This window comes from Apis cerana, linkage group LG4 (genome assembly GCF_029169275.1).
Source record: "Apis cerana isolate GH-2021 linkage group LG4, AcerK_1.0, whole genome shotgun sequence".
Classification (NCBI taxonomy): Eukaryota; Metazoa; Arthropoda; class Insecta; order Hymenoptera; family Apidae; genus Apis; species Apis cerana.
In genome coordinates this window covers 5,966,120-5,991,393 of record NC_083855.1, presented here as the reverse complement: position 1 = coordinate 5,991,393, position 25,274 = coordinate 5,966,120, and the positions used below count along the sequence as shown (strand labels likewise).

The window sequence follows — 25,274 nt, the reverse complement described above, 5'->3', positions numbered from 1 at the left end:
TGTTCCACTTTTCTCATTCCTTCTATTCTATTATAATTCTTTTAATATTTTAACTTTTTAGGATTACAGAAGAAATAGTGTCATGAGTAATCGACGACTATAAGAATACTGAGGAAGCTTCTATTCTTTACTTTCAAATCAAAAAGTAGAAAAATTAAAAGGAAATATATGAATGAAAATACATAAAAGAAATAATCCGAAGACAGTAATTTTTTCGAAATCAATATCTGTTGTGAACAATTATGAAGAACCTTTTAATAATAAAAGCGAAGGAAATCGATCGATTACAATTTACTGTAATTTTCTCGCATTGTAGTCTATCATTATGAACAGGTAAAACTATGTAATTCAAGAAACATAATAACATAAATAATTTATTAAACTGAGGTATAGTTGAATGATTCCTGCAGTTTTACATAACATTTAACATCTGATCAGAACGATGGACGTGTTCGATAAACAGTATGCTACTTATCGTATTGTATTGAAAATCGTTGGACTGTGGCCATACGATAACTCGATCTACGTTTGGATTCAAAGATTATGGTTATTAAGCTACTTTTTTGCCAATATAATATTTCAGGTAACAAAAATTATGATTTTTCTTTATATATATATATCTATATGATAATATAGGTTCAAAAAGAAAAACATTTCTATTTTGCATAAAAAAATATTCATGTTTTGAAATAATGTATACATATGGTGACTATGTACGTACGATCAAATTACTATTAAAAAAGCTTGAATAATCTGATTAATAAATGGAATACATTTTTAGATCGTGTCACTTTTAAGATCTGAAATTACATTACAGAACAGCATTTTAACGTTATCTATAACCTGTCCATTTGTGCTATTTTTGTTACGATATATAGGTTCTATAATCTTTTTTCCTATAGTGAGTAAAAATTATAATTATTTTCAATTGGCCTTTATAAATATTTCTATATATTGTTCTACTTTGACAGATAAAAATTATATTCAAGCATATATGTACAGAGGAAAATATCGTTCAAGATTCAATAGAATCGCAAATACGAATGAAATTGATCGATGATTCGCTTCATATGATCAACATTTTTTTCTGTAAGAAATGTATTATTTATGTGAATTTTTTTGATAATAACATTCTATAATTATACCATTGTCCATGGTAATTACTTAAATGTTCGAAAATATTCATACATCTATATTTCTGTTATAGTTATTTTGATGCATTTTTTTCATTATATATTTTTCTTTTTTTTTACTGACTATTATATTTACAACGATAATAACTTCCCTCGTAATCTCTTTATAACAAAAATTCTAGAATTCTTTTTTTTCTTTTTATAATAAAAAAAAGATTTCTAAATAATGATATAATATTCTAGCTGTTTTAAGTATTAATTAAATTATTAAACGATCTTTCCAAATTTTAGGGATGACATACACGTTTATTGTAATTTACGTTACATATGTATTGTATCCTATAATATTGGATTTCATGATACCTTTGAATGAATCTCGTACTCATATCATTTATTACATTACAACCTTTTCTCACGATCAAATCATATATCTCGATATTCTAGACTTCAATTTTATGTTTATTGGCATATTTGGATTATTATCTATAGCATGTTCGGAATCGATAACCGGATTGTGTAGTTATTACATATGCATGTTGTTGAAAATTGTAAGGTGAGTGGAATTTTCATATTGGTCTCGTAATCATAATACTTTACAATATTTATAATATTTCTCTATTACATATTAATATCATTCGAAGGATTGCAATTTACAAGATGATTTACAAAGATCGCACTTCATAAGATTAAATCTAATTCAATTTGAAATATTATATTCTTAATCTTTATATACAAAATTAATATAAATATTCATGGATTATATTAATTGAGATTAAGTTATTAAATTGCAAATAATTTAAATTTGTTTAGAAATGGGATATAGTAATAGAGTGAGATTGTATTAATATGAAAACAGAATATTTATCAATTTATTTGTTTTTAACCTTTTCAATAGATATTTCAAAAATATTAATTAAATTATATATTAAATAAAATGAATTTAAATAACGAATAAAAATATTGTATGTTTCAGCTATCGAATACAAAAGATTATTATGAATTTGGCTATGTTTAAGCTCTCACCAAAACAAATTGATTCGAAACTCATAGAGCTCTATCGTGTAGTGGATATTCACAATCAAACTATCGAGTTAGTAAATCAAAATGTAACGATTGTGTTATAAAATTATCTTCCAGATGCTTACGTTAATATTATATTCTCAAATTTCATGTGGTTCAATGACAGACTTATCGATTTCGCGGTAAGTACTGCAGGTATACATTATATAATGGCTAGTCTCCTAGTTGTGATCTCATTGGCTATAAATTTGCATCGAGTAAGTGAATATCTCTTCTTTATTGCGCGATAAACTTTAAAATAAGTATGTATTTATTTGCGATATTTATTTTTCTTGATATAGCTAGTAAATGCAACTTTAATTAAGAAGAACCAATTAGAAATGTTATTCTGTTTCACACTTGTTGCTATTCACTTGCTGATTATATTTCTCAATAATTATAATGGTCAAAAACTTATGAACAGTAGCCAAAAATTGTTCGATGAATTGTAAGTTTGAATTCATTTATTATATTTTGAAATTAATTACATTAATTAAAAAAAAATTATTATTATTGAATGAACAGATATAATTCGATGTGGTATTCCATGCCATTGAAAGCGCAAAAAATCTTATTGTTGATCATGTTACAAAGTACAACGACACATGCATTCAACATCTTAGGTTTGTTCACCCCATGTCATACAGGATTTTCAACGGTAAATTTTTTTTTAAGCAACTAAATTACACGTCATTTCAATTCAAAAATTGGTAAATAAAAAATTACGAAAAATTTTAGATGTTAAGTTCGTCGTTTTCGTATTTCACCCTGATGTACTCGATACAATAAAAACTATGGCTTTATATTAAAACTATTAATACAGAAATAAATAATTATTATTGATATATGCTTGATCTGGATTAATGGATACTATTGTTCATTAATTTATTTTTTTTTCGACATTCATCACTCGATCAAATATTCTATATATATCAACTACTCCAGAATTGTTAATTAATTTACGCATATTTTTTGTTATTGATCATTTCGATACCACTATGATTAACTTAAAATAATTCCTATTCCGTATTTTTATTCCTTAATCTTGAAGGAAAATAAAAATTTCATTTTCTTTTTTTTCATCATGATCCTTATATCAGATTCAAATTTGTTTCATTTAATTAATTATCAATAAAATATTCAAAACAATATCTTTTAAACAAAGTGAGTGAATTTTACATAGATTTATTAGTTTCAGTTTTAAGTCAGCACGAATAATTAAACTATATCCATAACATTTACGTGAAAAATCATGTAATACTTTCAAAATTGTTACTCACAACGATTATTTTAATATTAACCATTTCTTATTGGTTCATATTTTCAAATTTTCGTTGTCCTCTTTCCTACTCCAGATCTATCATGTTCTACATTCGAGAGAGAAGAAGATCGAAACTGTTTCTACAAATGTTCATCGATGAATACGAACGACATCGCAGATAATTTTAGAAATTTCTTGCACAGTGAGGAAAAATTTTTGCTGTCAATTATCGTGCTTCGATTCTTTTTTGTATTTTTTGTTTCTGTACACTATATAATTTAGTCGCTTCTTTCTTAAAGGGAGCGAAAATTCTGTGTATTATTCCAATGGAATATAAATAATGTGATAAATTTCAAAAAAATTATCTTCTAAGAAAATATTATATAATTACAGCGATCCCTACATAAAATTGACTCCTAATCTGATGAATAAAATATACCAACAAGATGTAATGGAAAATCGATTCATGGATATCAAATAGACCAGTTTCAACTTCAATGGCAAGATGAATGTATTCGAAAAAGATTGTTACAAATATTATCATGTCTATATGACAATCGCCAATATTTGGCCACACAGTGAGTCAAATTTGATTATAGTAGTAATATAGTAATAATAAGATTCAGGATTATATTTGTGTCAATATCCTTTGTAATTTTTCAGGTATGATTCATATGATGTTTCATTATTAATGGAGCTTTGATAGTAGTTTATTGAAAATCGATTTAAATAATAATGATATATAAGTGCACTTTTAAATTAGTAAAACTTAACATTTTTTTTTTGTGAAAAGAAAATCAAGTTATAAGTATAAATACTGATATTGGTTGTTATATTATACAATGCTTAATTTTTTAATTTTAGTTTTCTAGGAAAAAGTTTTTATTAATTGATTCTTTCAGATAAAATCGTTGGAAAAATTTAATTTGCTTGAAATTTGACATTAATAGATTTGGTTTAGTGACATTGACATTATATATTAAATAAATATTATGCATAATTTTGAAAAAATGTAAGTCAACATAATTATAATCTATATGTTACAATATCCTTTATATTAAGAATATTTCATTTGAATAACTTATCTATTTCTAAAAACTTCAAATAGTAGCAATAAATTAATATCACATGTAATTTGTAGTTTGTAAGTTTTTTATTTAGAATATAATTTTATCACGATATTATTTCTTATTTAGATAAAACTTGTCTTTAACTCAATATCGAGTGATTGGGAAACATTTGTCCATGAGAAAGAGTTAGAAATATTAGAAGATTATGCCAAAAGGCAAAAGCGAATAATTTCATTGCTTTCACGTAAGGGATACGTTCATAATTAAAATTTTATCAAACTTATATACACTATATCACTTTTTATACGCATTCTTCTCTTAATAATTATCAATGATCAATTTATAACTTTTATTTTCAATGATTTTAAATCTATGAAAAATTGTTTATATCTAAAATTCTATTTTTCAGTTGTCGCATATGAAGAGCAATTGAAAGTGATTCAGAAAAAAATATTGCGAATAGATGAAATTGATCTTATAAGAAAATTTGGGATGCAATGGAAATTTATACGCGTATCGAGTCGGTATTGATATTAATATCACAGATAAAATAAATTTCAGAAGCTAAAGATATAGGTCTAACCTAAAATTTTCATTTTTCAAGCGCGTAGAATGTCCTATTGAAAAAGTTATCGATAATGAATTGCATCATTAATCTGATAATCATATTTTCTTTAGCTACTTATATGATATTAATGAGTACTTTTTAATTAATATTAATTATAAAATATATATAAAAATCTAATTAATTTTTACATCTCAATTATTGCAAATCTATTCTACATTGCAACTTACTATTAAAGCTTGAATGACACGACGCATTTTCATATGGTTATGGTATTTTTATACATTTATTTTATGCGTTTATACATAATTATATCGACCAGATCATCATGAATTATTTATTGCATCCTATGAATTGTAAAATAATAATAAAAAAAAGAAATTTAAATGATTCCGAACTAAAAAGTAAATCTAATCTTTAAATATATATTTAAAATTATGTACTCACCGTTACATCATATTGTTGACTTTGATAATCACAGCCATATAAATTGCTCTTCTTTTTTCTTTCTTCAACTTCATGCAATATATATCGTATTTAAAGATCAACATTGTTACGATTATTACGCATTTCACATGTCATCTACAAACTCACGATCGACATTGTACAATTAAAGTTTACTAAGAGATTTTCACGCGAATTCTCTTCATTCACCTTATCGTTTATTTTACAAAGTATGTATAAACAAATCGATTAAGGTAATTACTAAGAAATAATAACTAACAATCCTTTTTATTTCTTCGAAACACTTTCATCGAAACACTTCACAATACGCGCTGACGAAGACTACTGATGGCGTCACTCATAAACACGCATGCGCAGCTATAAAAAACGCGGGAGAAAACTGTGAAACAGTGAAACAGTGAAACTGTGAATGTGAAAAACCAGCCAATTTGCTTATGTCTCAAAATTGATTCTATTGTCATTATAGCATTTCAGACATATTCGAAGAAACTAATTACTAATCTTTTTTATTTTTTCGAAACATTTTCATCGAAACACTTCACGATATGTAGTGACAAAGACCATCGATGGCGTTACTCACAAACACGCATGCGCAGCCACAAAAAACGCGGGAGAAAACTGTGAAATAGTGAAACAGTGAAACTGTGAACGTGAAAAACCGTCCAATTTACTTATGTCTCAAAATTGATTCCATTATTATTATGGCACTTTAGACATATTCAAGGAAACTAATTACTAATCTTTTTTATTTTTTCGAAACATTTTCATCGAAACACTTCACGATATGTAGTGACGAAACCACCGATGGCGTTACTCATAAACACGCATGCGCAGCCATAAAAAACGCGGGAGAAAACTGTGAAATAGTGAAACAGTGAAACTGTGAACGTGAAAAACCGTCCAATTTGCTTATGTCTCAAAATTGATTCCATTATTATTATGGCACTTTAGACATATTCAAGGAAACTAATTACGAATTCTTTTTATTTTTTTCGAAACATTTTCATCGAAACACTTCATAATGCGCACTGAGGAAGACTATCGATGGTGTTACTCATAAACATGCAGCCATAAAAAACGCGGGAGAAAACAGTGTGAAACAGTGAAATTGTGCATGTGAAAAACCAATTTGCTTATGTCTCAAAATTAATTCCATTGACATATGACACTTCAGACATATTCGAGGAAACTTTTTTCTTCTCTTTTTATTCTTTCGAGAGAAAATTGAAATGAATTTTTATGATATTTCGCGAGCATCAGATGTTTATGAATTTCCAAATGGCATGAATTTCCTTGAGAAAGAATTAATATGATTCAACTTTCATTATTTGTTAGTTTGTGACCGTATAATAGATCGAAGTTAACATTTATGTGTTTATTTTCTTCGTAACTGTTTTTATCTTTCAGGTATTTGTTTTATTGATAGATTTTTCGTATTCGATGTTGTGAACTGTCATATGCATTTGTTTTATCAATACAAATTTTTAAGAATATAATCTGAAAAAACTATCTATCATGTCCAAATTAATTGGAATTTTCTTGAAAAAATAATAAAGACACAAAAGTGGGGAAAATATGGATTAGATTAAAAATAATTATTTCATCAGAATTCAAGGTAACATATTCTATTAAACAATTTGATAATTATTACAAATATTATATGTGTGCAATAAAGTAATTTATTCTTCTATACAAATTTTATAGAATATATTTTAGATTGTACATAATTTATTTTAAATATCAACGGTATCATTAAGATTAGATTACAAATGATATATCATAAACTGTGTCTGGAAGAAATTATAGGTAAAATTATAATAATTTTAACACCACAACTTCTATTTTTATATATTTTTTTTTATACAATAAATCAAATAGATCTTTAATGTAATATAAAATCTATATCTTTACTTAAAATTTACTAATTACCAATAATTTTGTTCTCAGCATTAACCACAGACAATGTGTATCTACTACAAAAGGCCAAAAGTTCCTACTCTGTTAATTTTTCTGCATTGTCTATAAATTTAATGTAAGACCAAGTAGCTAAAATTCAAATCCTCCTATTGTAAAATAAGAAAGAGGATTCAGAAGAGAAATCTAAGGTATTCCACTAGTTTCATTGCTCATATCTTTGCCTTGGTATTATTCTTGTCTGCGTACATGTCCATAATACGACAGATTGAACAGCACTGGTTTGTAGAAACTATACGCACCCCACTGGTGAGAATAGAGTTGCAACTTGTTGCACGTTGAAACGAGAATGAACGAGTGAAACGGTGAGGACGACCATGCGTAAAACAGACGGAAAGAAAATTGGCATTAAATTTCCATAATGACACGTACCTATTACACAAATATAACGATGCAATTAACGAAGCATCGTAGTTAAAAGGTGAAAAACGAGATATCAATAAAATGAAATAGTAAAATAAATCTACTTTCGTGATATATATTTGTATTTTAATATTCGCATTAATATTAAATCTTTTATTCGAAAAGGAAATTCGATTGAATATTTATTAGGAAAATGGCAATGTGCTAAATATAATTTAAATATACCATAAGATATACGAAATAATCGAATATGATAATTTCAACGTGATAAAGCCTAAGATGTCTATTTTCCACTCTCCATCCAAAAATGTATACTTACTCATATTAATATCCTCTAATTACAGTGGAATTATAGAAAAATTGAAGAAATATAAGAAAGAAATTCTTATTTTCTTTAGAATTAAACATTATTGTCTCAGAATTGAAATATATTACAGATTTCAATTAAACGTTTATAGCTATAAATTATAATATTTCTCCATAGTATAACCGTTGTCTAGTCACTTGTCACGCGAAATGTCAACGTTATTACTTTTTGATTTGCATAGTGATCGGAAATATGGAAAATATTCGAGAAAAGGAAAAATTGTGGGAATATTCGATGAGGGAAGAAAAAAAGATAAGAGAAATAGTAGGATGTTCATTTGTATGGCTGTCGTTCAAACTTCTTCAAAGAATAAAAGGCTTCGCAGGTAATCGATATTACAAGAGTTAATCGAATTCTGATCTGTATTGTTACAATTATTATTAATTGTGTAACTATTTCATAGATTGAGATACTAAAATTTAAATTTATTCAAGAAAAAGATTCCGTTTTAATTTTATAATGAAATTAAAAATGATTGGAACTCCTTAATAACAACGACGAAATCATTCATGAACACTGTAAAACCATAAAAATGATAACAATGAGTTTCATTAGTAAATATTTTTTATTCTTCTTTATGATTATTATCAATTTCATAATATAAGTGGAGAAAGAAAATTTCAATGATACGTTATTATCATTCAAGTTTTTATTATCTATTATTACATATAAATGTTAAAATGTGAAGTATATTTTTTTTGTTTCGATTAAAAAGAATTTAACAAAATATTGGAAACATATACTTACATATTTTATTTTTTTTGTTTCAGATAAAACGCATATTGATTCATAAATTAACATTTTTGTTCCATCACATAAGCATTTTTTGCAATTACATCTATCTCTTTGCAATTTACAAAATCATTTTATTTTATCATTATGAACAATGAATAATTATAAAAATTCTTTGAATATAAAATGAACATATTCCTATATTTGCAAACTTGTAATAGTTTGCTATTCAAGAAAGAATATTTCAAACATTGACCACGCTTAAAGACTGTGCACAATCTTGATTGACAAAAAAAGAACGATCAATGCTATCCCCGGATATCAAAGTACAAAAGTGTCCCAACTCTTATATGAATAGAAATGAACTTCTTTGGAAGTTTAGTTACCACTAGGCTGATGGTATTCGCCTTCGCCTTGGATCGATCCCATCCAAGATTACTTCTTTCACCAGGGAAAAATTCAACTTTTTTTCTTTTTTCTTCCTCTAGAACTAAGTTTGGACAACGACTACCAATACTTCTCCGTCCAATACTTTCTCCAAGAAATACTTATATAGTTCCTTATATACGATATCCATCAGTCAAATCTAACTCGATCGAGCAAATCCAATCAATCGAAAGATCCTTTTTTTTCTAAGATTATAAAAATTACGAAGATAATTTACAAGATATAATTTATGAAACCTTGGAAGGAAAGCGTCAACAAGACCGTTGAAAAAGAGATAGAATCTCTCTCGATAAGGGATCGAAAACGTCTCGAGGCGTCGCGATCGGTTGGGCAAAAAGCGGGTTCGCCTCGGAATCCGCGAGAAACCAAGGTGAGCACGCAGCGGCGTGAAATTACAAGCGTCTGGCACCGTCAACCTCGTACGATCCTCGACGAAATAGGGAAGCAATTGGCGGGAAACGAAGCGTGAAGCATCTGCTCGGTAATCAGCTAGCCGAGCTCGCGACCGAGATCGGCGAGAGATCACACGGTCCATTTAGAGAGAGGCGTATGGATCATCGAGGAGGGAGAATGGAAAGAAAAATGAAAAGAGAGGAAAAGAGAGAAAAAAAGGGAAGAGAAATCGATGGAGCGCGAGGGTGAGCGACTAAGAACTGCTACCTGAACCTAACCTCTTATCTAAAGTGCTAGCTAGTAATGTCTCTATCCGCCATATCGTCGGCGATGCCCTTCTCCCTGTTTCCTATTATCGCTCGAGGCGGCAACTTACTACGATGCTTTCTCAAACCCGTGGAAATTATTCCAAGTCTCGTCGCCCCTTTCCCCTTCCTCAGGAAATCTTGCAATCGTTTGTTGGAATACAACCCATGATGATTCTCCGTCTGTTCCGATTTTGAGACCCGCTTTTATGCGGAGGAGTAAGGAAAGGAGCTCATTTCCAATTCGATAAATCGATAATTTGTTGTTGGTCAATGATATATCATGCATCTGCCTCTGAAACGTTAAAAAAGGATACTCTAAAATAGTTGGTAATATCAATAATATATTATATAATATAATATCGATATCAATATTCCACTTTATGCACAATCATTTATCGATATTTCTTATTAATAAAAATAATGTGGGGGGAGAAACTGATTGGATATCGTTGTAATTAAATTCTTTAAAATAAAATATATAGAGCGTAATTGGAAACGTCATCATCGCTGAGAATCGTCGTATTTTAAAAATCATAAAAAAAATTGGCATTCCATTCTTCCAGAACGAATATCATCCCTTAATTAAATTGAATGCAAGGGAATTTGGAGGAGACGCGCATAAAAATGGGTAATCCATTGATCCAACCATCCCTAATAACCACCATTCCTCGATAATCCACGCTTTCGTGTTTCTCGTGGCAGAAGTTCGCGGTCAAATTCACCAACTCCGGATCCAATTATACCGCGACGGATTAACATGCCCCGCATTAACATCTCTACGTCGGCTCAAAACAATCCCGTTTATTAAGAGGAAACCGGCTGCAACGCGCGTTACACCGCGCTATTCTTCCTTCTCTCTTCATTTACCACGTTCCGCTTAACAACGCGGCCATAATCATCAATGTCGTTCGTTTTCCTCCTCTTCTCTCTCTCTCTTTCTCTTGAAAAAAAAGAATCTCATCGAATCCGCAACGCCCTATTCAATCTTTATCATCTTTATATATCGGACGAGGTCGGATCGACTGGATATTTGTATTCGATCTTTCGTACGAGAAACGACGAGGAAAAGTAAATTTCACGAGAGAACAAATGAATAAATATATACAGGTTTCTCTCTCAGGCGACAAAGATAAAAAGAACATACCATACTCGTTTACCTTCCTCCGTCTAAAGCGTGGTATCGATGATATTTTCATACGTACACTTGCACACACTTCGCTTTCCTTACACGTTTCAGTTTATCGACCCTCCCCTCACGTACGGAACAACACCAACGACCTATTATTTCCAAACCCGCATCTATCTATATATATGTATATGCGTGTATACGTATCTAGATATAGACTCCACGGTGCAGTGACTCTTGGAAAAAGTGGCGATTCAATTTCTCCACGGTTATTATCGTTCCAAAGGAACTATAAAAAGAAGGAGACAGACGATGAGAGGGAAAAGTGAGGAGATGTCGCGGCGCGCTTCGCATTAATTTCGAGTTAATCCAGCAGGATCCGTGAGGAAACAATGTTAACGGAAGTGTATATCTCGTGCATCCATTCTCGATACATAAAAAGAGTGCTGCGACGAGATAGGGCGCGGAGCTCATTTTCCTGTAAACCGCTTTCATCGCCAAAATGGTGTACCGATATGCAGGGTGTTTGCGTATTCGAGAGATACATATCGATCCAGAAGAAACGGGGTGTGGAAAAAATGTGAGAAAGAGTTCTGAGAGATAGAATGAAACGTCCTCTTTCGTTTCATACGTAACTTGTGATTATTAATTGTGAAAATTATCAAAGAAATTTTCAAAGCCGTATCCTGTAAATCTGGTTCAAATGGATGCATGGGCTATTAATAAACCTGATGAACCGATATTCTTGTAAATTTCACCTCTTCGAAACGACATTTCAAATGCATGTACCGCAAGTGCATTAACGCGTGGAACAATGAGGGTTGAGAAGAAGAGTCGGGAAAGTGGAGCATGCGAAACTTGTTATTCACGAAATCGGTTCCGTGGCTATCTCCAGGGCTTACAAGTGGCTGGAAATCACGCGAATAGTATCGTGAACGATGCCAATCTCTGCTAATCATATCCACGATGATGCGCTTTGAAGTGGATCCTTTCTTAAGGGTCGATGCTCTATCGAAGAATCTTTATTTGAACCTTCTTTCTTGAAGAAAGAATTGTAGATGATTTCCTGAAGGAATGGAGGATTCTTTATTCCAATAATAATATTGTGGAGATTGAGGTGAAAGAGTACAACGATTCGTGTTAATATTAGTAACTTTTTTTGGAGGGAGATCACAAAATTATCATAGATTTAAAAATTAGATTAAATGTTCATTAATGCAAAGAGATTATCAGAGATCGTTGTCTAATATTTATTTTATAATCGGTAATAATTTGTAAGATTTCAATTTGATATTGGAATAATTTTCTCAATGATAATAATAGTTATATATGGACGATCACTTTTTTGATATATCACAGATTGTTCAATTGGTTTCAGAGGTAAGAGCCAGATTTTTCGAGTAGCCAAGCTTGAAACTTTATCAAGAAGCTCGATTTTCTTCGAAAAAGTAACGCACGGTTATTGCACCTAAATATATCTCCGTTTCCTCTCCGAGGATGCTTGGCCCTCTTTTTTTTTCTTTTTTTTTTTTTTTTTTACTTTTTTTGTTTTAATACACTATTATTGCCTCCTCGTTATTGCCACACGATGCAATATCAAGCCGCCTCATATAACGCTCCTCTTCCAAGCCACTTTCACGATACGAAATTAATTCCACGCCAGATTTAAACTTCGGTCCCCATGCTTTATTACATCGACATGCACACGACTCAATTTCTCTTTTTGACACTTGCTTATTGGATATATTAAATTCCAATAGTTTGCTCCAATGTGTCGAAACTGGCCAAATTTTATATAATAAAAATCTTCTAACAAGTGCACATTAATTATTCCATTTCTATCTACCCCACTATTATCACACACACGATATCATCCCGCTTCTCAGGCACCAATCATTCTCAATTTTTTTCTTCGAACTTCTTCTTCTTCTTCCAAATTGATTTCTACGAACCAGAAGCGACATTTTCCACGATTGCTCGTCGAATCATTAAGGATCTCCTCACGTATATCTCGTAGTTAAGCCACCATTCGAGGTTCCGAGGGTGCAATATTGGCCAAGGACCAATTTTCGACCCGACTCGTCCCTCCCCCTCCCCATCCTCGCCGTGATTCTTCTCGAAGAATCGCGGCCTCGTTCATGGTCATCGACTTGATCTCGGCCCACGAACGCGCGTTTTAGACAACGACGGTGCAATAATCATCGCAGTTCCATTTTACTATCCGTGAGTCTCGGGTACTGAGCCCATTCAGAGGAACGAGGTCGAATAAGAGAAAAATCTCGCGATCTCTCGCAACTTTCTTGCAAGTTTCTTTCTGGGAATTAGGTAGATATGTTTGGAGATTGTTGTTTTGGAGGATCGTTAAATGAAAATGCAGTTTGCTTTTTTTTTTATTGTGGGCCAACAGGATTTCTGGAATTCTTGTAGAAATTAAATTACGAAGATTGTTGGAAAGTCGATTGCAAATTCTTGAAAGAATGATAATATTAAAAATAAATGGAGATATTTTCTTTTTCCTTTGAAAAAGATGAAGTGTAAAGTTTAAAGTAAGAATGTTTTTTTATATATATATGTAATCGGGACAATACATCTCGAGTACGAATGAAAGGTAACTCGAATAATTTCGTAGTAACGTACTTAACGCGAACAATGCGTATATTCAATGGTTTACGTTCTTCCACGTTGTGTATCGCGTTACAAGCCATGCCATAAGGAACAGTGTTAAACAGCATTGTTGTAAACTAAAACCGTTCATGGTCTCGTACATAACTCGCGAATGAGAAGATTAAAAAGATGGAAGACGCGATGATAACAGGATTACCTTCTTTCCCCCTCGTATTTCTCTATCCATTCCCCATGCAAATCTATCATCCCTAGAATAACTAGAATTCCAGTTGGATATTCTCGATTACGTTTACTTCGCATCATCTCAATCTTGATTAAGATTTGTTTCTGAAAATGGGGTGAATACAGAATACTGCGAATATACGAGGGAAAAAGTGAGTTTAATTTGAATTCTCGGATTGGAGAACTGGTCGAAGCCAGTTTGATTTAAGAAGAAGAAGAGAAAGAAAGGGGGAATTTTAATCGATTCGAAGAGTCAATGTATGAAGATTGTTTCGTTGATTATAAAGCTTCACTCTTGTAAAAATTTCTCTGGTGAAAATTTCGAATTCAAATATTTATCCGAAGAAATTATGAAATAAAGCGTGCAAAAATTATCCTATTATCGTTAAACAAATTACTACTATCCGTTTGATACGGGTTTACGGAATAGATGGTTAGATTTTATTTATTTTAACATAGCAAACTTTTTTATTTTAAATAAAAGAAAAATTCACTCGGAGTGTGAATCGCAATAAAACGTCGGAGCAAGGTTAAAAAATGAAGAAAGAGACAGAGTTACACGTTCCCTTCCTTTCGATCGGAATAAAATGAAACGAGCAAAAAATGAAATCGATCGGAATAAACGGGGAAGGGAAAAATTGTTCGATCGAAGCACAGGCCGATCGACCGTTCGAAATATATTAATTGGAAGTTTTTGGAGGGATTTCGAAAGTGGCCTCCGCTACGAATTCGTCCAAAGAGAGTTATCCTTTTCTTTCTTCTTTTTTCTTTTCCCTTTAAATTTACACCGGGCGTGTTGCTCGAAGGTTTTGGACGAATCGAAGTAATTGAAAAGTTATCGTGTCTCTCTTTGTGCTTTATTGCTTTTTAATTGGCGAATGGAAAAAGGATGCGATGTTGCATCCTGCATGATAACTTTGTTGCGTGTAACATCTCGATTCGAGAGTTTCGTAGAAATTTATCCTCTAATTATATACTTGGAGATTGTTGAGTTGATATCGAAAGTGTCAAGTGTGATGTATTCGTGATTTCGAAATATTAACACGAAAAAACTATCTCGATATAATCTGTAGCGTAATAATGAAGCGAGTTGAAAAAAATGTTATCCGGATATTTCGAGTGTATTTTCAAGCAATAATAATTTAAAACGCTTTATTTTATTTTAGGTGCGTCGAAATTATATACCTCACGTTTTGAAATAATATCCGCTCGTTGTTGGATATTTTTTTTTCGTTGATTTTCTCGGATTAAACGCGAAAGATTCGCGAAGACGAGGCATCGAGACAAATTATCGAGATATCATTATCACGTGATCGAATAGAAATCTCGATTGTCGATCGAGATGGAGTCTGACGTTTTAATTAAAAGTTCCTTTCGACGGAGCGTGAAATGTTTCCTGCGAATCGACAGTTACCTGTCGACAATAAAAGAAATCGAGGAAATCGAGCGAAGTAATCGACGATATAACTTTTCGATATCGTATCCGGGGCTCGTAGCCCCTTTTCGAAATATTAAACGGAAATAATAATTAAACTTTAACTCTTTGACAGTTTGTCAAGGATTATAGAGTTTGAGAGATTTATTACTGAGAGAGACTCGACCCTTTAGAATTGTAATATCTACAAATAATACAATTGCAGAATAACTTTCCGATTATTATTATTATTATTATTATTAGCGCATTTGATATCAGATTCTATAGTAAAATTTATTATATTTCAACGATCATCGGCGCCAAAACCGAGAGAGTGATCTATAAAGAATCGTGCGACACCGATCAATCGAGAAGAAAAGCAAAGAAATTCCGATTAATTAACTTTCCCCCAACGAACCTCGTAAATCAAACGCAATACCCTCGATCAGGCGAAAGAAAGGGAAAGATGTCATAAAATCCAGATGAAACAAAGATTTCTCTTACGAAACAATACTTGACGCATAATAAAAAAAAAGATTGTCCCTTTTTCCAAAAGAATACCTCTGAATCCTTTTTACTTTTTTTTTTAAATTCGTGCAACTCGGAATTTATGAAAAATGGATATACATCTTTTTTCTTGCTGCACAAAAAGACAGAAAAATGTCGGAAAAGAATTCTCGAAGAGGAGGAATCGGATTAAAGAGAAAAGTAAGTCGCATAGAAAAATCATATTTATACAAAACTATGGAAAAATAGATCTTCCTTTTTGCCCCGAATCCCTCGAAACGATAAAAAGAAGAGTTTCTTTTGAAAAGAATCCAGGTTAGGGGTCAAACTCGTCTCTCTTTTCGACCAAGCACAGGGTTAATAAGAAGGTTGCCCTATTAGGTCCTAAGTAAACGAGTTAATCCGACACACCTGTCGAACCGGAAAGCGTAGCAACGTGTAGCAACATCCGATAGACGGGCTACGTCGAATCCTTTTAACTTAACGACCTCATAAACCAGCCGTCTGCTTGTTACCGTATCGAGCCTCGCTTTTCCCCTCTCCCTCCCCTTCCAATTTCCCCTTTTTACCCCCATATTCCCTGTATCCTCGTTCTTTTCACGCGGGATCAACGTAAAAAGTACTCGAAATACGCGATCGATCCGTACATCGTCACTCGAGTCGCTCGAGTTTTTAATCGATCGGTCGCTTGATCTTTTCCTTTTTTCAGTAGAGTCGCTCTATCATTTCGTCGCTCTCGATTTTCTTTCCATAAAAGGTGTGTTATTATACCTCGTTTCGGCCGTTTATACCCTCGTTAAGCATCGGTGTTTAAGTAGATACTCTCTCTCTTTTTCTCTCTGGATAGAAATTGCAGTAGCATATATATCTTATTTTACTACCGTAACAAATAAGCGATAGAAATTCTTGCTCGAACGATGAATAACTTCCAGTGTCCTCCAATCGTTTCGATATTATCCCCGTTTTTTCTTTTTCTTTCGTTTTCCTTCATTCGAGTTTTAATTTCTTTTAACGAAGACGAAGATATTGACAACCCCTCCGAAATTTTAATCACTTGAATGGAAAATTACTAGAAAAAATCAAAAACAAATTCGAAACCCCAAAATAAAATGCAAAGAAACGTGTTTCAAGAGGATAATGTGTATATATATATATATAGAGAAAGAGCCTCAATTTGTTCGAAGCCGCGTATATACGGGAATTGAATGTTCCGATTACGAGGGACGATCGACTACGAGTGCGTTACGAGACCTATTACGTCTTTCTCGTTGATGGCGCACCTCTGTCTGCGGCGCATCTCGCGTATTAGGATAAACTGGCGCGATTACGACAGGTGGAGCCGGCCGTATTTTGCAATTTTCCTGTCGGGTGCACGACCGGCGGCCCGAGATGCGGCAAATTGCAGCCGCGGCTATTTATGACCGACGCATTTCGTTGCATCACGCCACTTCAGACGCCTCGAACTGTGGACGCCAAGGAGGAGGCCACAGTGATTCTCATATCCCCGTATAATCGTGTAATAAATTGGATTTTAAACGGGACGGATTTTCTTCGTAGGAGGAATTTGGAAATTGAAGCAAGGATTTAAGAAAAAGGAAAATTCTATTTATTTTATATACGCAAAATTGAAAAATTGATAGTGGTTCGAGGGAAGAGAAGAGAATAACACGCTTTCTGATTGATCGGTGTACTGATCTTAATTCACTTCGTAAAACAAATAATGGGTGAATAATGATGAGAACGAGTTCCAAGTGTAATAGAATAGCGAGTATTTTTAGCTGGGCAACCAAACCTTTTATCACTATGTCAAGTCGAGTGAACCAACCAATTAACCGTGTTCTTCCTTCCATTGGAAATGAGAAGGAAAGGAACGATCCACCTGTTGTAAACGCGACGCATTATTATCCCCTCATCTGTTTCCGATGCTATCTTCATGCTCTTGTTAATTAACACCTATGCCTCGCTGATTGTAGCCCCCGGCTGAAAACGAGATCGCATTCACACGAACATCTATCGAGATCTGACCGAGCTGAGAAGCTGAGAGAGGAACGTTTATATTTTGCTCGTGAATATTTGCCACAATTTTGCCAAATTTCAACTCGAACGGGATTCCATTGTTCATAAATCGTTGCAAAGATATAAATTCGAGAAATGAGCAAAATAACATAAATAAATTTCAACGTAGAAAATTTTACTTGTACCGTTTCTATCGTTGATGATGATTTTTTCGTCCATCGAAATTCTCTACTTTCTCTCGAATAATTTAAATAAATTTTCGAAGGGAAAATTTCGAAACGAAGGCTATCCTTCAAGACTGTACAAATTATTATTCTCGTTACACACGGATGAGAAAATTGTAAAAAATTCGTAGACACCCAATCTAATTTGACTCGATAATTCTAGCTTTAAAAAATTATTTCTAACCACAAAATTCTTCCCACCGCTTTTAATCGCGAAATTAAACGCGGTTAGAAGAATGATTTATAATTTTCGAAGCAACGAGATCGAGCTCGTAGATTGAAAGAGGATTGCAAAGAGGAGAAGGGCGGAGCAAAACAACCGGTAGACAACTGAGAGAATAACTTCATAACCTCGCGTCAAACTAATAATAATCTTAGCTGGTTAAACGGAGAAACTTAATCACCGAATTTTCTCGTGGCACGAAGCTATAAGATATATATATATACGCAACTTATTGGAAACTTTAAATCTCGCGTATTTATCGCATCTCCGTTTATACGAGAATCGTCGAAATTGCATGCCAACTCGCGCTACGAAACCGTACAATTGTACAGTTCGAGATTGTTTGCCAGGATTGAATTATCGGAAATTATCTTCGACGTTTATGATTAATCGCAACGATGACGCGAGAAAAATTCTGAATAAAAATGATTATTGTATCATGGCATGTAAGAAATGTTCTTAAGCCTCTGTTTATTCTTATTCGATTCGATAGATTATTCGATCGTATTTTTCCAAATACTTTCTTTCCGATGATTAAATGCAAAAGTTTCGAAAATTAACTTTCGAAGATCCCTTTCTGTCTCTGTAATTCTACAATTCGGTGAGCGTAACGTCGTTCTCTTCTTCGCGAAGGTATGTTAATTGGTATTAATTAGAAGTTAGCTGTAAGGAAACAGCGTAATTCTAATTGAGACGCTTCCTCGCATAAGCCTTTCCCTGCATTGCGGACGCGTTTCGCATAATGAATCAAAAAGAAAAAACGCTCGTTTTAAATTCGTTTCTAATCCCATCTAATTCCACTCTCTTCGATTTAATTTTCAATCAAATTTTTATTAACTTTAGGACGATAGTTAAAATTATTTATATAGATACATAGAGAACAAAGAGAAAGAGAGAGTATATTCAATAATATTTAGTTCGTAAATTATCATATAAATTTTTCTTTCCTTCGTCGTATCATAAATCATCGTCGAAGCGATTAATCTCGTTCACTTACGTTTCATTTATATTTTTTAAAATAATTGTTTTCCTTTCGTTTGTTCCAACAAATAATTTGCCATGAGAAGACCATTTTCTCGGTGTTTTCATCGTGAATGAGAAAAACTGATCAAGCTTTTATCGCAAAGGGATGACGAGAAATCGTGCCAAATACGTTACGCACGTGGAATTTTCCTTCTCATGGGCTTATGCCACTCCGTGCAACGCCTTTAATGGCATACTTAACGTTCAAGTATTAAGTTTAATTACATCGAATACTCGATAATTTGTCTTCACCCGTCCACCATTCAGCTGGCAATTGCGCGCCTTGCAATTACTTTTCCAGACGCTCTTTAGTTAAGTACCATTCTCATTTTACTTTTTTTTCCTACTCTTCCTCCCCCTTTTCCTTCCTTTTCTTCGCTGTAAATAATCTTGGCCGGTTGAATACAGTCAACGAGAGGGAATTTCTATACCACTCGTCCAGATGTATCTCTCGACGATCATCTATCACGAAGAAGATGTTTTCTATTAAAATGGGTCGAATAGATCTCTTCCTACGCGTAATATGATCTAAGATGAAGAGAGCCTCGTGACTTTTGATTTTTTTAAAATTATTGTATGTCTTCTCCCTGGTCAGGATTTTTCAACGAATTTCGAATTCGCGAGGTTATCGAATCCATTTCGCCAGGAATTGAAATTCTTTTCGAATTCGAATTTAATAATAACTTTTATTAGGAAACTTTTATTTTAATTTCGAAAGTTTCCTAATAAAGAAAAATATACAAAGATTTCAAGAGCTTTTCGGAAAACTTTTTCCAGTTTTTCCCGGGATCTCTGATTTTTATTACACCTGCGTGACAACACAAAATATTTTTCACTCGGGATCACGAGGGGCTAAAAGAAAAAGCTATCGCGTTCTTCGTTGCATACGCGTCATTTGCACAGGAAAATAGGTAAACACGCATACGTGGAATGTGAGCAGCAACGTAAGTTAGCGTAACAAACGGGTGAAAAATATACACAGAGCAGGAGAGAGAGAAAGGAAAAAAGCAGATCCGAACTTCACAAATCCACGTTGCATCGCGTGGATATAGAACCGGACTCAGGTGCGCAAACCAAACTCTCTCCTCCTTTTCTAATACTACCTTCAGTAGTATTTCATTAGATTTGTTGACCGTTCGAAACCGAGAAATATAAATAACGTTACTATAAAACATTAATCTGCCCTCGTTATTTAGCCATGAACGTGAAATAAACGCGTTGCTGTACATCGTAATTTATCATCGTACAACGTAAAATCAAGCGATCACGTTGCATCAAACATGAATATATACTCACATCTCTTCTACCTTCGGACAGAATAAAATTTTCATTGCGATATCCACAATACTGTGAATCAAAATTATTCTCTATAAAAAAACTTACGACTCTTCTAGAACTCAATCGCATTGAAACAAATGAATCAACGTATCCCCGATGAACGAATCTTTGACGAATCGAAGGATACTCTTTTGACAAACTTCGATATTATTAATCCTCCACTTTCACCGCGTTAATTCTCTTTTTTTTTCTTGTTCCAGAACTCGGAGATATCCCTCTTCGAGACGAACATTCGTTTCATGGGAAGCTTGTTGGCCTGTTACGCTCTCACGGGGGACGTGATGTTCCGGGATAAGGCGGCTCAGCTCGGCGAGCGGATGTTGCCCGCCTTCCAGACGGAAACCGGAATTCCTCATTCCCTCATCAATCTGCACACCGGGGTAAGTTGGAGGATTTACGCGGTTTACCTACCTGTGTTAATCATTTCTCCAAGCCCGTCTTCGCAAATTTACAGCCGGAATAAATTCGAGGGGAGGGGATTTACGACGATTTCTTTTCTCCTGCCTCCCCTTTTCCTCCTCTGTCGCGGCTTTTCGAGCTTTCGGTCGAAAGCCCCCCTCAACTTGGCGTGATTAACGGCGTGGATCGGAATTGGGATCTAGGGAAATGTGAGTGGAGAGGTTGATGTTAACTTGGGTTTAATAATTGTGTGGGTCGAAGTTAAAGGTTGGGAAATTGGAGATAGGAGAGATGAAATTTCGAAAGTTGTCGCGATGAGGGATGACGCGTGTGGAAGCGTGCAGGTTTGAAGCTTAAAGTTCGGGTAATCGGAGAATCGAAGAGTAAGAAGCGCAAAAAGTTGGAAATTAAAAGTTAATAATCGATGTTGCTGCGGTGAAACTCTTTTACCCTTGTCATTCTCTCGTAAAGAACGAAAAATAAGATCGAATCAAGGTAAAGGAGACATGTGCAGGATTTGGAAGAAAATTCCTTCTTCTTTTCGAATAAGGCGAATAAGAAATCGAGGAGATTTTTCGGTTTTTACGCGTACATTGGAAACATGGTACGTCCGTTGGTTTAATCGAAACGATTCCGACAGCGTTCACGTTTCGACGAGGTGGCTATGATTAATATGCAAATTCATAATTGGACGAATAACGAGGCTACGAAAGCCGGTGTTTCGTCATTTTTGTCCATCTTACGATCCTCCGCTTCCTCGCCCACGCCATTTCCTTTGAACTTTCTTCCTTCCCAATGATATTTGAATTTTCGACTCGTGTAACCTCTTTGAGAATTGTGTTAATAAAAAATTTATGAATCCGTAAGTAATAATAAAAATCTTTGCGGATTTATCGAAGAGTATTTTTAAACAGTATAAATCGGAATATTTTTTTTGTCCAACGCGGCATTTCGAAGTTCTGGTTTCGAAAAAAAAAGGAAGGCTATTTATTCCATTCTTCCTACGTGGCTTCATCGCTCTTTTTCCTTTCCTTTCTTTTTTTTTTTTTCATCCATTCCCGCGTCCCCTTTCCATCCAATTTTTTCGCGCTGAACGACACGAGTCCCGATTCCGACGGCTTTTTCCATTCCCTCCCCTCCATGAGAGTGGTGTAACGCCGTGAAAATCGTGGTCCGCTGGAATCCGGCTGGAAAACTTGGCCCCTTCGAATGCAAATCCGGTTGAAACTGTTTTGTTTCGCGCGGACACTATAAGTGCAGCAAATAAATGTCGAGATCAATTTGGACCCCTTTTTACTTACCAACATATTTAGAAATTTGTGCGGAGATATCGAATAAATTTAATACTCTTTCTCTGTTCCAACACATTCGAAATCAAAAATTATTAACGACTCGTGATGCGAAGTCTTTTCATATTTCTTGGGGGAAAAAGTTCGTCGTTGATGATCGAATTTATCGTTCGATCTGAAATATCTTAAAACAATTCCCCCCCGTCGAATCACCTCGAGAAATCAAGTTAACCAGAAACCAGTTAGATTTCTCCTGAAAGGCAATCAAGTATCTATTTCTTTCGGGGCGAAAATTCGATCAAATTTCTCGAGGGGGTCGTTTTCATACGGGTAATTTCCACGGTCTCGGATTAATATTTATCTTGGCGGATCCGTATTCGCTTCGAAACCGTCTCTATAAACACGAGACACGGCCAGTCTTTGTTATTCCGTTTAATTGGATCCGTTTGATTCAATCGCGGCCGACTTTCGTCACTGATTACTCTCTTCGCCTTTCGCGAAATATCCCTTCCTCTCTCTCTCTCTATATATATATATATCTATCTATCTATCTCTTTATCCATCCTCGACCCGTCGAATTAATTGGAGAATCGGTTTGGAAATTTTCAGGCGAGCAAGAATTACGGGTGGGCGAGCAGCGGGTGTAGCATCCTGTCCGAAATTGGCACGATGCACCTCGAATTCACCTACTTAAGCGACATCACCGGGAATCCGGTTTTCAAGAGCAAGGTCGAGAACGTGAGGAAGGTGCTGAAGAATCTGGAGAAACCGAAGGGGCTGTATCCAAACTATATCCATCCGAAGACGGGGAAATGGGGCCAACGTGAGTTGCTTTTTTTCATTTATTTATTTATTTGTTTATATCTAAACTCCAGGAGGATAATATTCCCATCCAAAAATACTTGAACTAAGGCTAATTATTCATTTTGTTCCATATATTTCCAAGCTTTCTTTCGAATTTTTACTTTAAAAATTGAGCAGCAAGTTCGCGATATATCAAAATATATCAAAAATATACAGCAACAAATTAAATCCCGTTTCATTCACACGTGTTTTCCTCGTCGAGCAGGTTAAACACGAGAGAAAAAGAGAGAGAGAGAGAAGTTCTTAATAGCAACGATAAATCTCGTAAGGTGTTATACACCATATCCAACGAAGCCGAGTAATCCCATTCCCGAGCAACTTAAATCATCGTCCGCATCAATTCCGGCGGCAACGATCGTTGCTTCGCCCGCAAAAACATCGTAGGCCTAATTATTCCTCCTCGTTCAATCATAAATTTCATTTCGTTCGCCTGATAAGAGAGAGAACTGTCCCCCTCGCGAGAGGGAACCGTACCCCGTTAATTCTTGAAACGTAGAGGCGAGTACACGTTCGTCCAGCTAGAAACGAGAAACATCGATGCGTTCGACGAGCCAGAGAAAAAAGAAAAAGAGAGAGAGAGTCGGTCGAGGAATGTTTGGAGGGTAAAGGAGAGGGGAGGGGTGAAAAGGAGCGAGAGACGTGGAACAACGATCAATGTCGGATGTAAATGCGGCCCGATGCTTTATTACTGTAATTTCATTTAATAAATCTTGCTCTCGGGAGCCCCGACAATTTCAAGGCAAAATAGATTTTTAATCTGACGGCTATCAATTATATCGGTGGAATAGTTTCGACGCGACAGAAGGCTAAGGATGGAGGGGTGTTGCCTCCTCGGCTTCCTTTTGCGCTTCCGCGAGGAAGAGGAGAGGTGGCCGCTCTTTGCACACCGAATATCGCATTTATCACACGGCTCGCATCCCCTCGGGCCGCTAAATCCTCTTCTTCCCCTCCCTGCTTGTTCCACCTTGTATTTTCCTCCGTCGTATGACGAATATTTATCATCCGGATCTCCCTCTCTCGTTTACACCCCCTTCACCTCTTGTATTTTTCTCGCATCCCCTTCTTCCCCCTCCATCTTTTTACTTGTTTACTTTTCTCTCCCTTCTCTTTCTTTTTCTTTTTCCGTCCTCTCGTCCGTTCCGTCGCCCCCTTTTCCTTTATCCACGGTGGAAGGAACGGCTTCCTTAGGAACGGCAGCCTGTTTAAATTTATAGTTCTATTGAATCACGATGCTACTCGCGGGAGGGGAAAGCTAATTACCCGGCCAGGTAGAAATCTGCTCGTCCTGTTTGCGAACGGGGAGAGGGAGGGAGAGAAGAGAGCAGCTGTGGGAAATCGATTCTCGAAGCAACGCACTCTTGATCGTCGAGGAGGATTTTCCTGAATATTCGAGTTGATTTTAATTCTCTATTCTAATTTCTCCAATGATAAACTCGAAAAAGGAAGAAAGAAGTGCAAAGAGATTCGAGCAAAAAGAAAATTCAGCTCAGTTTGTTTGAAAATCTAACAATTTACCTTCTTCCCTCTATTTCGATCCCTTCGAGCGTGGTTTCGAGCGCGAAGAGCGAGAAAGGGTTGGAGGAAAACGGGAGGAAGAGTAAAAAACCGAGCTCCACTCGCTCTTTGTCTCCCTGCACCCTTGTCCCAGACGAGTTGTCGGAGCAGCAAACCCTCTTCTCCGTGCAAAAACCTCGCGGATATATTCTCGTGCACCCAGACCATCCCTCCTCAGCGCCTTCGAGGACCTTGTCCAAATTCGCAATAATCCTCCCACGATTTTCCATCAAGTATGATGATCCTAGTTTATTAACCGGCCACTGGAATTTGGCTTTTAAGAGAATGAAATGATTGGGCGAAGAAGAAGAAA

At 34.5% G+C, this 25,274-nt stretch overlaps 2 protein-coding genes across 7 annotated transcripts in view; both read left to right on the top strand.

Moving 5' to 3' along the window:
• Window positions 1-25,274, top strand: part of LOC107994632 (mannosyl-oligosaccharide 1,2-alpha-mannosidase IA) — a 467,472-nt gene that overhangs the window by 430,771 nt on the left and 11,427 nt on the right. For all 3 annotated transcript variants that reach the window (XM_062073866.1, XM_062073868.1, XM_062073867.1), the window contains 2 exons: window positions 21,056-21,235; window positions 23,153-23,366. In XM_062073866.1, the coding sequence (XP_061929850.1) occupies window positions 21,056-21,235; window positions 23,153-23,366 (394 nt within the window). The remainder of the gene's footprint in view (window positions 1-21,055; window positions 21,236-23,152; window positions 23,367-25,274) is intronic.
• LOC107994636 (uncharacterized) lies at window positions 111-5,720 on the top strand. 4 transcript variants are annotated; one of them, XM_062073872.1, is made up of 15 exons: window positions 111-333; window positions 411-583; window positions 782-901; window positions 972-1,089; window positions 1,425-1,686; window positions 2,107-2,223; window positions 2,320-2,335; window positions 2,495-2,640; window positions 2,718-2,850; window positions 3,548-3,655; window positions 3,847-4,031; window positions 4,117-4,279; window positions 4,356-4,465; window positions 4,650-4,767; window positions 4,933-5,720. In XM_062073872.1, exons 2-10 carry the CDS (start codon window positions 443-445, stop codon window positions 3,611-3,613), a joined length of 1,119 nt encoding a protein of 372 aa, XP_061929856.1. In that variant the 5' UTR covers window positions 111-333; window positions 411-442; the 3' UTR covers window positions 3,614-3,655; window positions 3,847-4,031; window positions 4,117-4,279; window positions 4,356-4,465; window positions 4,650-4,767; window positions 4,933-5,720. The 4 variants fall into 4 exon arrangements, with proteins under 4 accessions (XP_061929856.1, XP_061929853.1, XP_061929854.1 ...); XM_062073869.1 differs by having other exon boundaries at window positions 2,320-2,410; XM_062073870.1 differs by having other exon boundaries at window positions 394-583; window positions 2,320-2,410.

Bases quoted from the DNA above. Each gene is read 5' to 3' on its own strand.
- LOC107994636 (XM_062073869.1), top strand. From the start codon at position 443: ATGGACGTGTTCGATAAACAGTATGCTACTTATCGTATTGTATTGAAA. The intron at 584-781 runs GTAACAAAAATT...ATACATTTTTAG, and splicing joins TTGCCAATATAATATTTCAG to ATCGTGTCACTTTTAAGATC. The intron at 2,411-2,494 runs GTAAGTGAATAT...TTCTTGATATAG, and splicing joins TGGCTATAAATTTGCATCGA to CTAGTAAATGCAACTTTAAT.